This window comes from Camponotus floridanus, unplaced genomic scaffold (assembly GCF_003227725.1).
Source record: "Camponotus floridanus strain SB8 unplaced genomic scaffold, Cflo_v7.5 scaffold107, whole genome shotgun sequence".
Taxonomy (NCBI): Eukaryota; Metazoa; Arthropoda; class Insecta; order Hymenoptera; family Formicidae; genus Camponotus; species Camponotus floridanus.
In genome coordinates, this window is record NW_020229223.1 from 442,567 (window position 1) to 458,194 (window position 15,628).

Below are 15,628 nucleotides of genomic sequence, written 5' to 3' on the forward strand. Positions count from 1 at the left end.
ATAATGTTTGCACGTGCGAAGTTCCTGGATCTCTATCATTAATTCAATGTGATCAGTGATTAGTATTTATGAGTATTGATTAGACAACCATACGTAATAGGAAAGAAAATATTTTTTCGAAGAAAAAAATTAAAACAAATAAAAAGAAAAAAAAAGAGGTAGAATTCGCAATTTTCGAAGAAGGAATATAAGCACAGAATTATACATGCACATTATCAGCAAATACTCGACTCATATTGGTCAGGACGTGCGTTTTTTTACGAAAAAAAATCTACAGGTAATAACGATGCCGAAAGGATTTAAAAGTTCAAGGTACAATATTACCTCACTCCATAAGCGATTGTTTGCTTCTATTTATGACAAAAAAACTATTCGAACTATCCTTTACCCATTTTGATGGGTCTCAATATATTATAAGACCGTCAAAAATAAAAAAATTTTTTTACCTGTACTTTCTTGTTTAAGGATTCAAAGAAATTTGGTATATTTGATTGAAATATATATTAATCCATGAAATTAAAAATTAAATTTATAAAAAAAACTTTTAAAATTTATAAAAAAACTTTACATTATTATGACTTCTTTCGCTAATTATATCTTGATTTTTATGTTATCAAGACATGATTCCAACAATAAGTGACTTTCAAACAATTTTAGCTGTCATTTATTGTTCATATTAAAAATTATTAACAAATAAAAATTTAGTTCTTTAAGTATTCTTTAATAAAAAATAAAAACTGATAAAATTATAATTATGTTTTTACATGAATTTGCAACTATTTGCAAAGCGAGATCTATTTCATATCACAGAATGCTTTCAGTTTAAAACAAAGCCTATAATTATTCGAACCTATAATTATCATATGGAACTGAATTATTGTAGACTTTATTTCGCACTGAAAGCACTGAAGTGAATCTTATTTAAAGCATTGGAAAACGTGAGACTTATGTCCACTAATATAAAGGTTCACTTGCATATGTATTAATTATTCATCGTAAAAATTCTACTAAAATATTCTTCAAAACGAACCGTTTGAGGAGGAATGCAAATGAAAGAGAAAAAAACAAGTGTGGTCGATCCATTCGAACTGATTACTACACAAATTACGGATTGTTCGGATGCAGGCAATAAAGAGAAGCTCACCTTGAGAAAACGCATGGCTCACGCCTCAATTCATTGAGGACATCTCATCGTCACAATCGAGATGATCCTTGAACTGGTCGCCATATTTTGATTCAAGAACACTGCTGAGTTCGATCACATTCGCGAAAAATTTGCGTATATTTACACGCACAATTGATAATTCATAGAAACGGATAACTATTGACTTAATTATAATATACAATATTTTATAATATCTTATAATAAATATATTTTATATGCTGTTTTATATCGCTGTTTCACAAACAGTCACATGTCGGGTATCGTATCCGCAGTTAAGAAGTACTAGAAGTTTATTCGCTAATTAACGCAAGTAACGTGCGATTTACTGACGCATCACGTTCATGACAATTATGCGCACGTGAATTAAAATATAATGCGCAATCAAACGCAGTCCATAATAGGTGTAATCGTGCCAAGTTCCGGCAATGATTCAGAAGTTGATTTCGGCTAATTAAAATAAGAATTATTTGAGAAATCTTTTCCAAAAAATTCATTTAATGAAATAAAATAATATTTAAGTCTCTTTAATAATAAATAATAGTAGCTATCTCAGTGCTGTATCCTTTATTACTAATAAGGATAGGATTCTATTAGAAAGTATGATCGAAATATATATTTTATCTTTCGTAAAAAAGGCTGAAGAGATGCCAGATCAAATTCGATAACATAACAGATTTTGATTTATTAGATAAGTGTATAATAATAATTGTATGTTTTTAAATGTATGTTTGTAAACTCCGTGTGTGTATATGTGATTTTTTTAAAGAATAATTTTTTCTCATTCGCGCTTATGTGTGACAGATGCTGTGTAACTCTATTACACCGAAATTGTGATAATCAAGTAGGCAAATAAGCTTAATTTCGTTTCATTCAGTCATTTACTCAGGGTCCAGTCAAAGATCACATCGCATAAATAACTCTGACAAAGAGTTAATTGTCGCGAGAGACTCTGGCTATAGTTTATAGTTTAATGCCCGTCAATGTCCGTCAACGTGGAAGTCATCGCGATTGTCTCAAGGGCACATAACTTTACGATGCGACTCGCATTAATAATCGCACCCCCTCCCCTTCTCGTTCCGTGTCCCTGCCTTCAATGTCCCCTAATATAAAATGGTAGGTAGTCACTTACTGATCTTATTTTGCTCTTTCCTTATCTCTGTTGCAGCACTCTCTACAGCCACCGAGGATGTGGGAGACGGGCCCCAAGGGCACGAAAACGACACCGGTGAGTGAGTTTCTTTATAAAAAATTCTGTTTTTCTTTGTTTTTTTCAATCTTTCGTTTTTTCGCACGAATTCAGAACAGATAAATTTTAAAAGAACTTTATGAGAGTCGTTAATTTTACGCGAGGGAGAGTTGTTGATGGTAAATTTTATTTCTTTCTTAATTGATCCTCTATTACTTTGGTCTTATTTTAAGGCCATGAATTATATATAAATACGTAGCTATAATTTCTGCACGATTTTAATATAATTTGTAACTGATAAAAATTTAATCGGGAGATCATAAATTATCAATTATTCAAGAAAAAAAAATATAGGATTAATCATTTCCCGTAGTTTTTTTTACACCGAGTACGATTTCGATTTCATCAAATTGTTTCAATCACGTCAAAATTTGTTAAAGTTTTATTTTGACATATTATAGCTACAATTTGGTATATTTGCAATTTGGAATTTTGCAAAAATTTATAAGTACGATTTGAATTTATCAACTTCAAGTTTTAAATTCAGACTTAAAAAATCCATAAGTGTTGAAATACATAATTGAAAACTATTTGACAAATTCTCAATGATCTAGTTCGCATTTAATCACAAATTGCTCACGTCATCCATGTATTAATAATTTATTTTCCATTCGCAGTTTAATTTTTCTAATCATAAAGATATGTTAAAGACAGAAAATGTGTAAAAAACAAAAGACTGCGCACGAATTGGAAATTTGTATAAATATTTGTTGAGAATTTGGTCCAGGGTCGACTGGTTAATTTTCCACGTGAGCGACTAGATTAATTTTAGATTAATAACACACATTATTGATGCACTCGATTGATGGAACACGCGACTATCGCCAATTTAATCACGCCCATTGATTACTAATTGTAATGTATGATTTATTGGTTTATATTCGAATATACATATATATTATATCCAAGTTTTGACACATTATTAAGGATATATTTGGATCATTGTTTTCGCAACGAATGCAGATGTATCTCGAGAAGATCTGTCATTCACTCGCGACAGTGAATGATTAATTAGTACTCGTACGAGACAGTAATTTTTTCTGAGAATACATGAGCGCGAATGCCTGTCTAATCTCAAAAAATAAATAAAGGATTGGTTTTAAATATAGTTTACGTTACTGTGACAAACCAGCTGTCATAGTAATAGTCTACGCGTATGCGCGTATGCGAGTTTTTGCGTTGCATTCACGAAATGAGTCACGTCAAATTTACATGAGAACCGATATTTCTTTTTTTTTTTTAAATAAGTTTATATAAGCATGTGACTCTAATGTTATACAAAAACGAAAGATATATATAAATATATGAAATATAAGAAGTGTCTTTTTGCGAGTTTAAGGCTATTTTAAATATATATATTGAAATATATAAAAGATACGTATTTTTTAAATTCTTTCTCGCATGTTTAAGAATTGAAACACACCCTCGGAGATGATATTCGATATATTTGATTTTGAGTGAATAATTTCGAAGTCATGAAATACATGAAAGACTATTTTAGGCAAAAGTTTTATGACTTTTAATTTGTTCAAAATTATTTATTTTTAATTATAGATTTTTTGGAAATATTATGCTTTTCAATATAGTCTCATCCCTTATCAGTAATTTTGCAAATTCTTAATTTTTTATAAGAGTAAAAAATAAAAAATGTTTAATATGAAATCCATTCGTATATAATAACATTGCATTCTAAAAGCGCATTTTTGGGAAATGAGCTTTAAACATTATTATATGCAATATACGTTCAATCTATAATCTTGCACAGTTTGTGCCGCACAATATTTAATAACAGTCTATTCCATTTCATATTCTATACAATTTCATGCACGCGCAATACGCAATGTATTACATAACAGGTGAATAATTTAAATATCAGAGTATAGTTATATATATAATATTATCATACACGCGATATTATTTTCACTTAAAACACAAAATATTTCAATGTACTTATATATTGTACAAAAAGAAAATGTGCAAAAAAAAATTTTTTTTTTAAGGAAAATTTAAAGCTAATTATAGATATGAACAGAAACAAAATTAAAAATAGAAATCGTACAATACGAAATAAATAAATATAAAAGTGTATTTCTACAAATTTAAAAAATTTGAATCTAAGAATATTAATCTCATAATAATTTTTACGTGAAATATAAAATCATATCTATATATAAATTTACTGTAAAAATTAGAAATCATAAAATTTTTCTCTAAAATAGTTTTTCATACCAAAATCAGTTGTTTTGCATGTCAGCCATTATCTTACAATTTTTTAAAATCATATAATAAAATAATTTCAAATCTTTCTAATAAATTGTAATTATTTCTAATTGCGTGTCTTTTTCGTATATATTTTGTATACAATTTTATTGTTTAAAATGACAAGGGATTTTTATTTGCTTATAATCACATAGAATCATGTAAATCATGTAAAAAAGTTTTTTTAAAGAAAGACGTGAAAATCGCCATCAAAATAAAAATCAGCTGATCATCAATCAAAGTCACGTGTCATCCTTTGACAGTTCAGTGTATAGAATTGTAATTCTGAGGTCCTCTAGCGGAGTATTCACTTATTCTTGAATATGAAACAGTAGGTAACTGTAGGTAAACTGTAGATAAAGCAGAGATCTTCTTACTGGTTTGTTAGTAACGTAACTTTCATAATTTTTTTATCGACTCATGATACTTAGCTTCTTATAGTATGTTTTCAAATTTTACAACTATTGATCACATCATTTTGATAATAATTAGGTGATATTATTTATTATATTTATAATTAATATATTTAAATTCATCTAAGATATTAATTATTATTTCGTATTCATTATGCAATTTCATTCTTAAATATTATTTAACGTATCCACACATTATAATATTTTAATAACTTAAAATCTTACGCTTTATATTAAATAACCATAGTTCTCATTTTTTTAAATTAATTAAATAAAAATTTTGTTTTAATAACAAACACATTATTATAATAGAACGAATGTGTACACGTAACATTTATGTCATACGTTTAACGTCCGACATAAAAGTTGTGCAAACACGTGTGCAAATCAGATATCAAAATTATTTCAAGTAGAGACGCAGTTAACGTTGCACACGTCGCAATATTGCGTAAGATTGCAATCTTACGAATTAATCAAAGGTTTATGAAGAGAATTTAATTAGATATTTAAAATACTCCAAGAAAAAATTCATGGATATTTTTCACAACATTACCAATCTTATTCTATTACTAGTAATTAGGTGGATATATCTAATATATAAGTTTAATATCTAAAATGCTTAGAAAGAAAGGGAAAAGATCTGGTGTCTATTAAGATCTTTGTTTCTCTTCTCTTCTTTTCTTTTCGATGTAAATTTTTAAAATAGTAAAACAGTTTGTTTTTAAATTTTAAAACATCAGAATGATTATATATCTAAATTTTTATTTTTAAAATTTATATATTTCAAATTTTATTTTCTTGATTTTAAAATATATGATTATAATTTTTATTTTTAAATTATTTACATATATTATATCCCTTTAATTTCTGACAATAATGCATTATTTTCTAGAGTATCGTTATTAAAATATCAAATGATTTCAGATATAAATACAATAAATATACAAATGTTACATTGTAACATTTATACTCGCGCATTTTTCTTAAACAATGTTCACTGTATCTGTTATTCGTCTTGTTAAAGTAAACCGCCTTCTGCAGTTCAATTGTCGCTTAACCTCCGGTCTCAACGAGACGTGACAATAAACGCCAACTGCGCTTTCCGGGTGCTGACGTTTTCCAATCGAGAAGACAGAAAGAGTGAACTAGTTTCAATTCTGACTGGAAAACAGATATATGTAAAAGTCTGATAAGAGCACATTAATCAAAATTTCCTCATTAAAAAGGCCTCATCTCTGAAACATTTGAAAATTTGCCGAAAGAAATAAAACTTTCGCATTAAAAATATTTTAATAAGAGAAAAATTAAAGATTTAAAAAATCAAAAATATGTAAGAATATGTTAAGCATTTTTTAAATATAATATAAATAAGTATTCTTTTATACTTACTTTTATTATTGCACATTTGCATTTCGTAACAATGATGAAAATGCTACAAAACATGTTTCCAAATCTATCGCGCAAATAATCATATTGATTTCCCATTAATCAAGCTCTTTCGTTTACTTTTCTCTCTTCCGCTTGTGTTCACTCGATATTTATTCAAGTGACGTGTAGTCGACAATCCGATATATCGATCGTTATTATATATCGATATTAATTATTAACATTACATCGCGCTTTCATCAACATGCTGTTTGCATCATCATCAATCATGCGCGCGTTAATGAAAATTCACATGCTCGATAATCTAAAAAAAAAAAAGGCGAACGTCTCAAAATTACATAATTGGTAATCACAAACAAATATTGCGAAAATATTTGCAATATCGTTGGTTAATTGCTAGTTATTATCGTCTAATCAACGGCAGTTCAAATATCGTTACATGATAATGTCAGAAGGTTTTTCAAACAAATAACTTTGTGATGATGTGATATTTTTCTACTCAAACTATTTCAATTTAATAAAAAACAATTCGTAATTATTAATATTTTGTACTATTTTTATTCAAATAGAAATCGTATAAGAAAAAGAAACTAATAATAAATATAACTTTTCTCTAAATAAAAATAGAAGTAAAAAATAATAGAGAAATATTACACTGTTTATTTGCTTTTCTGTAATTATATTTTTTTTCATAGATGCAACTGCAAGATGTAATACAATTGCATTGTTTTTTGAAACTAAGTATTTTTTAAATCATAGAATTTTTTTTACATAAATCAACATTTTTGTTACTTTAGGAATATGAAATCAAGATAATGGAAAAGTCAATATTTTGCTAGAGATATTTCATATTTGATGTTAAAAAATTGCTTTATTACGTCAAGTTAATTATACGTTGTAATTATACGTCGTATCCTTAATGACGTCGCTTGTAAAACTATTGTCATCTAATTCGCAAGTCCTCGTCCTAATTTAATCATTAAGCGCTGCAACGAGAGACAATGGTATCGCATGCACAGGGGGAACAGAGACGTGTCCATGTGGTACACGAGTATGCCACGTGCGTCTCGCTCCCGCGAGAAGTTTAGGTTTCACGTTCGACAATCGTGACTCTTTTTTTTGTGCGCGCGCGTGCGTCCACTCGAAAGGATGTGACGCACGTAATTGGCTCTAATTGGTTAACCAATTGCCGCGACCAATTGGCCGATGGAAAGCTAGTCTATTAGATTTAAACGAGCGTCGAAACTGTTTGTGCAAATAATGGATCATACGAATGAAAGTGAAGTATAAGCAAAGAAATAAATATATTTATTTTAATTTTCTTCTACAGGATAAGCTTGGAATTAACAACATTATCATTTGCGAGTGTCTTTCCTAATTAATTTAAATTCAATTATAATGTTCGAATTCATTCGTCGTCTCGCGATCATAATCGTTTTATTTTATAGATAGTGTCATTTCCGAAAAATTTATTCTTTTTTTTTTTTTTTTGGAAGAAATTTTATCAGGGAGCAAGTCCTTTAAATCTCCGATTTAATTAAATGGAAGTTCTATTAATGCAAACAGAATTTCACGCGCAAAATTAAAAAGTAAGAGTCTCTTTCCATATAAATGAATGCTTGGCAGGATATATTTAATTTTATACGCGCTCGAAACCGCAGAATAAAATTCGGATATTTAGATCGGGATGTATCTAATCGTCGAACACACAGTCGACGGAAATTATAACGGTTGACCTCGGAGCGCCTAGCAACAAGTATGGGCAATGTCCTCTCGAGAGATGTGATCCCTATTCTCTTCCACAAGACGTCCAGGCTCTTGTGGCGCGTGAAGTATACCGATCGAAACAATCGAATGATCGTTTAAAAAGGATATTGATGAAATTCGTCAGAGAGAAGACTTTTAGGATGATTAATTTGAGGAAGAAAAATCTCGGGAATTTTCCAACTCTCTCTGCGAGATACATGAAGCCATATCTGTTTTAACTTTTTTCCCCAGAGCTCTGGAATTTTTTACTTTAGATTGTCATCTCTACAGAGTGATCTCTGAATTTTCGAGCGGTGTAATATTTCCGATCCGTGTACGTGACTGAACGTAAAGAGACTTGGAATTTAAATGTGTACGTTTTATAACCCGAGACGCGTGCAACCGTCGCATATGCAACATCGATGCACCACGTGCACGACCTGGCAGATATTTCGACGATTTGAAGCTTGCAAACATCTACATCTTCGATAGTCTTGAAATCTGATATTTATAAGTACGTGACGAAAAGATGTAAAATCGAGACGTCAAAAAGTAAAAAAAATTCCCATAGAGAAAGTGTGGACTGCTGTTAATTCTCAGTAGTAGCAAATTAATATTTATAAAAAATTAATATTTAATTTTAAGAGATTTTCACTTTAAAAAAATTTCAAAGAAAGATTCATGCTCATCAAAGTTTGAACATAAAGTACCAATGATAAATTCAATATTAGACACATTGTATATAATATAATTATACCCCTATATTATACACATTTAGCAAACACGCAAGTCTTTATACAGGGTGTTCAAAAATGTCAAAGATTAAAAATACGTGAAAAAAGAGTTTACAGCAATCCGCGCGAAACAAAGTCCAATTCGTATCGCCTGATGTTGAGGTAGTGACGAGGTCTATAATTATATGATTCCATATGAATTTGCAATTTTTTGCATGTAAAAGTTTATTTTTGTCTACGTATATTTTGTCTATCGCTTTGCGCAAAATGTTACAAACTCATATATGGGTGAATCATATAATTATAAATTTAAAATAAATTCATTGCTTGAACATTCGAATTTTTTCATTTAAAATGATGAAAAAGTAAGTTTTCAATCAACAAGAGCAATGACTAAAATCTCTTGTATCTTCTACTCAGGAACATGACCTTGACAATGTATGTCAATCAGAAATGATTTAGACCTGACGATGTTATGAATACTAATTACAAATGTGTACAAACAGTAATTATAAATATTTATCTCATTGTAAATTTATTTCTTCCTAATAACTTGCAATTTATCACTATTTTGCATAATTTAATGCATAACGTAATTATAGGTTCGTTACACGAATAAATTTACACATATTTACGTCGCACTGTGCGGCTTACAAAATCGGCAATCCCGTGATTTTCCAACTGCGCGTTTCGACGACACGTTGCAAAAGCATTGCAGAAATTGTTCGCGAAACCTTTAATGCGCCGCCATCGATAACTTCTACCTTGCCTGCCGCTTAATTATGGAGAATGAAACGCTCGTTCGAACGATCACGCCGTTACGTCAGTGGAAAACGTGATTTCGCTGCATCCATTGTTTGTCGACAGTTCTAAAGCGGAGCTATTCCGTCGAATTCGGCAAAATTAACGTATTGTTTGCGTCAAGTCACTGTTAAAGAAATATGTATATGGATTTTTTCGCTGAATATGTGTGGCAATCCTTAATCCATTACAATAGTCAACAGCGATACTAGACAAAAAATCATAGCCTTTATTTTCGAACGAGAGACAACAGATATTGTCTCTGCGTACAAAATATTTATTCATGTACAAGACCTCTCAGACATCTCTTCAAGTAGGTTTCTCACATAAGTATGCTATGGGAAATATTATATATGTAGATATGTGTAGATATGTAGACCTAATGAATCGTGCCGGATTCGGAATATCTACTTTAAAATCTATGAGAAAGTGTACAAAGGATTAGTCATTCTTGATTTTTACAAGTCTATAGAAAAAGATAGTTGAATGAAAATATAATATATTGTGTGAGAAAATATATGTTTATTTCTGAAAGGAAAATAGAAATTTTAAATTTAATCATAAATATTTTAAAAATATGTTGTATCTGTTTTTTATATTAGTAATAAATAATAATATGTATTATTAGTTGCTAATGTGGAAAACATATGTATTACTTAAATATTAGTGCGCATTGATGTGATATGGAAAAATGATCGATAAATATTGTGTAATACACATCTTTTATTCTTATTAACATCGATGTTTAGAAACCGTGTTAATTTTTTCGCTAATTTACAATAATGACAATCTTTTGAGACATTTTTAATAAGTCAAATTACAATTGTTTCTAAAAAATATGTACGAAATTTATTTATAGCAATTAAATATAATTATTGAATTAATTAATTTTAAAAGAAAAAGTAGATGAATTAAAATTAAAATATGTAAAGCATAAATTTAGCATTTAATTTAATTATCGTCTTGATGGATTCATACGATATAATTGAAGATGTATATAATCAGATAAATAAAAGAAATTTCAATTTCACGAATTAACGGTGACTTATAAACGTGTACGACAAACACTTATTATAGGATCAGTCATTTTCTTATAACAAGATCGATTGTGTGGACAGCTTCGCATATTTTGTTTATCTATTGTGAGATAAGCATGATAAACAGGACTTAATTGCATTATTAGATCACCATGTTTCTTGGGAATAAAAGTATTTATCTGATTATTTATTTACATAAATTTGATCCTCTTAGATTTATTAATATTATCTGGAGTTTATTGATAATATCGCGATCGTGATGTTTTTATGTAACGTCATTTTCAAAGACAAACAAGACATATTTTCATGAACCGTATTTTTCAATATTTAAATAACCTATATTTTTTATCATTACTTTAGCGAACAAAAAAATAGTGAAATTCTTAATTAGCTCTTTATTAATATAATTTTATTAATTGAATATTACAGTCGCGCAAAAATCGTCGCGCAAAAATCGTATCACATTATTGCATGTTGCATAGAATGTATCATAAATATTACATATTATAACTTAATTGATTATTTATTCTTAATATATAGTATTAATTTTGTTTAAAGATACTAAGGTATTGATTGACTGGGAAAAACATCCTCTAGTATTAAATTTGTTTACAATCAGTTGAAACTCGTGATACTGGTTGATTGCATTTCTTGGTATTATGATTTTACGAAAATTCACTTTCAAACAACAACAATAAGCAACCATTAATAACAATATTTTTTTAACAATATGACAAAACAACATTATATACATATTGACATTTAAAACATAGTAACATATTGACATTTAAAACATAGTAATATATTGACATTTAAAATCAGTTACAAATTATTTATGCTTTTTTGAATATTTTAAGAAAGATATATTAAAATATAGAAACTTTCTTTATACATCGAATTTTTCTACCTTGTATGTTGTTAAAATAGTATATGATTTTAAGAAATGCAAATATTTTACAGTTTCGTATAGTTTTATCTCAAATTGAAAAAAAGCAAGTTTGAGATTCGATTCTTGAGTTAGCGGTTTCCGGAGATTTCGCAGTATTTCTTTCACGATTCTCTTTAGATCGACGAGAAACTCAGGCTTAAATCGAATCTCACACATGCGGCCGAAAATAATGCCGCTTTCACCCTCATGTATTCGAATATAAACTCCGCGCTCTGCCAGGCCATGGCTCGAAAATAGTCACAGCATTTAGGGTGGCAAACAGTGGCTTTTAGAGCGATGCCTGCACGTGTCGTGACGCATGAATCTCCCCCTTTACTCTTCTTGCGTCTTAATCTCGCGTAATCCAATTCGATTAGTTTTATTCAAGAAGAAAATTATTACAGTTTATTCAAGAAAATTATTATTGAGTAACTTGAGGTAGGACAATTCTAATTCAATATTGAAAAACGATGTTTTTGTTTGCCTCATTGCAAATTTCAAGATATACCATTGTGAATTTAAAATTTGACTTAATAAAAAATGAAAATAAAGGAGATTATAAATTTTATCGAGAGATTATTTTTCATTTGTAAAACATGTGCGATTCATCGTTGAAGGAAATAAAAAATTGTTTGGCAGAGATCTAGGAAATTCTCTCGATAATATTGTTTTGCCGGAAATGACCATGAAAAAAGATCTTGCAACATTTAGATGCAATTACATAGATAATGCGATTACATTTTGTAATAACTTTATTGTTCGACGTGTATTTCATATTTCATTGATCCGAGGTCAAAACATGAATGTTATTGACGAGACACACCTGTCGCCGCATGCGAAAACAATTTCGTTCATTAGATCAGAAAGATTGTCGTCAGCTAATGAGTATCACCTGAAAAATATTAAAAATTACATAATATAAATTAATACTTTTGAAAGAATTCAATTCAGACATAATAACAGATGAATATTAAATTATACGTTATACATAATTAATCTCTCTCTCATACAACTCATGTCAGTTTTTATTATTTTACACGAATCTTAAAATTAAATGTTCAAGGAAATCATATAAATTCATAATTCAGATAAAGATAATTATAAAGATAATTAGAATTATCAAAATGTTATATAGAATGAATTGGATAATTTTTTATGATATTCAAAAATAAGTAAATATTAATTAATGTAATAATTATTTGACTATAATAAGTATTATAGATAAAGAAACGATTATCTTTGAAATAATACTTGAAATTAATTATCAATCTATCAATCAATTTCGCCGAAGTGATTATTTTTTTCCTTGAATTTTCTTTTTATTTTATCAAGGATGTTTTATTACAGAATTAACTCGAATTTATAATATTTTTGATATAAGTATATTTTAGAAAATGCACTACACATGTATAAATATATTTTTATTAAAATTAATTATACTTGAAAATTATAATTGAAAAATTGAAAATTAATTAATATAATTGAAAATTATACTTGAAAAAATTGTATTCTACTCTTGTGTTAATAGATTTTCTTCTCTTTTAATAAATTTAATTTATACAATCTCAACTCAACTATCTACAATCATGAATCGAAATGCATTGCGATTAATGAATCAATTGTAACTGGTCACACATATATATAATATTTATGATATATCGTTATGAAGAAGTAGCGATTCGAGAAAAGTCTTTCAATCAGTCAATTGTCTTTACTTTCCTCCTCGAGAAAAAACGACGATATTTTTTACATACAGCGATTTTAATCTATAAGCAAGTTTTCCCCACTACTTCACTTAATGTACGTCGATACACTCAGTAAGCCTTGAGCGTAGACAATACGTTCTAGAATAATTCTCGATAAAAAGAGAAGAGTGAACAATGGTTTTACCAAAATCGCACGAATAATCGATAATTCGAATTAATCAAGCAAATTATTTGAAAAGACTTATTTTTTATCTGCAATCTATTATGATTAAACAATTATTTATCATATTGATTAATTAAGGCAACATGAATATACCTTAGGAGCTTATAATTCATGACAAGGAGTTTCTATTTATAATTCAAGAGCAATTTTATATGCCGACATTTTTATTAAGGAAAAATTGATGTAAATAATGAAATTGACGTAAATAACGAAAAGTAAATCCCCTGCGACACCAACTGAAGGATATCGTGTAATATTCTTACTGCGAAATCGATAGAATTGAATTTATAAATGAATTTCGCGAAACTCGCGCAATCTGCGTTGTTTCTGCTCGGAATAAATCGTGCTTCTCGCTTTGTTTGTTATCATAATCATTTATTGATAGAGGTGCGCATGTTAATTGAACCTTCACAGATCACATGACCATTTAAATTCACATAAAATTTAATCGTGTGTGTTTCTTTTTTGTTGTTTCAGATTCATATTCGTTGTCACATCTCGGTAAGTCCTCTCTCTCTCTCATTGCATGCGCAGCAAATTATACTTCTTATTGTTAGCTTCATTTAATTAAATTCAATTCAGCATTTTTTAGTTCATATATTTTGTATACTATTTTTATTCATTAACAAATAAATACTATGTATACTATTTTATTCATTAACAAATAAAAATTAAGTCTCCGGGTATTTATCATCATATTGCATGTTTTTCATTTATATGTGTAAGTATGCGTATATATGGTGTATCTCTCTCTTTATCTATTTTTTTCTCACTCACTTTCACACATAAATACACGCGCGGCAGACACGTTTCATATTTTCATTGTATTTCATTTTATATATTAATCTTATTTAATTTATATTAATCTTATTATAATTCTATTAATTATATATATATATATATATATATATATATAAATTTCTTATATATTAAATATACTAATTATAATGATATATATTTATTTATTAATATTAATAATTTAATTATTTATTTATAATTATATAATAATAATTATTAATAATAATTAATAATATTATAATTTATTATGATATTATGATTTATTTTATTACCTCTATAATAATGCATTATTAAGAGATAAAAAAAAGGGACAAACTCAATTTTCGCAAATTCTGACTAGCGCAATCTATTGATTTTAATATTAAATAATAAATTTAATAATAAATTAATAATAAGTAATTTAATTAATATTAAATATGTATAATTTTTTATAAATTTTACACTTAAACTTTTGCACAAACACCTCTGAAATTCTTTGTTTAATTCTTCAAATATGCATATAAATTAACTGTGACAGTTGATCATATATTAATCGTGTATTAATTGATAAAGCAAGAAGATTATTTGCACAACTGCAATAAAGAAATACATTTGTACGCGAGTCATCTATCCGTTAAAGCACAATACAATTTGATGGATTAGTATAATTTAATCTCATACAAGAACGCAAAATGGAAAATTCCATGACATTAAATTCAAAAACTTTAATTTAATTAAATTGAACTGATTGTCATTTTAATATTATTTTTTAAATAATTGATGAGGATAAATTGATTATAAAAAATTAAGAATTTCTCGTAATATTTTCAAATTTTATGTTAACAACACGAAGAGAGAAAAGGAGATTTTTTAAATTCATTTCATGTAATGATATTAGTAATAATTCTCAATTTATAGTCGAAAAATTACTACTCTACAACGTTGTATCATTTCACACAAAATTATTTATGATAGTTACAGACTAAAACTTGTCATTTACCAAATTCATTTCAATGTTACTGTATTACAATGTAGGATTAATTATTGTATTAAATAAAAATTAGGCTCAAATGTTTGAGATTAAGAGCATTTTCGACATTGATCGGTGTCTCGATTGGATTTAGGTCGCAGTAGAGGTCAGACGACAGCAATTCACGATCGGAAAGGTCATGGCACGATCGTTATCGAACGAAAGCAATACAAAAAT

The 15,628-nt window shown here is 28.1% G+C and overlaps 1 protein-coding gene across 4 annotated transcripts in view; it reads left to right on the forward strand.

The window, feature by feature from the left end:
- LOC105250690 overlaps positions 1-15,628 on the forward strand; it is a 56,017-nt gene that overhangs the window by 24,059 nt on the left and 16,330 nt on the right. For 2 of the 4 annotated variants that reach the window (XM_011256906.3, XM_011256908.2), the window contains 2 exons: positions 2,331-2,390; positions 14,122-14,145. In XM_011256906.3, coding sequence (XP_011255208.1) covers positions 2,331-2,390; positions 14,122-14,145 — 84 coding nt within the window. The remainder of the gene's footprint in view (positions 1-2,330; positions 2,391-14,121; positions 14,146-15,628) is intronic. The other 2 variants (XM_011256907.3, XM_011256909.3) reach the window with 1 other exon arrangement.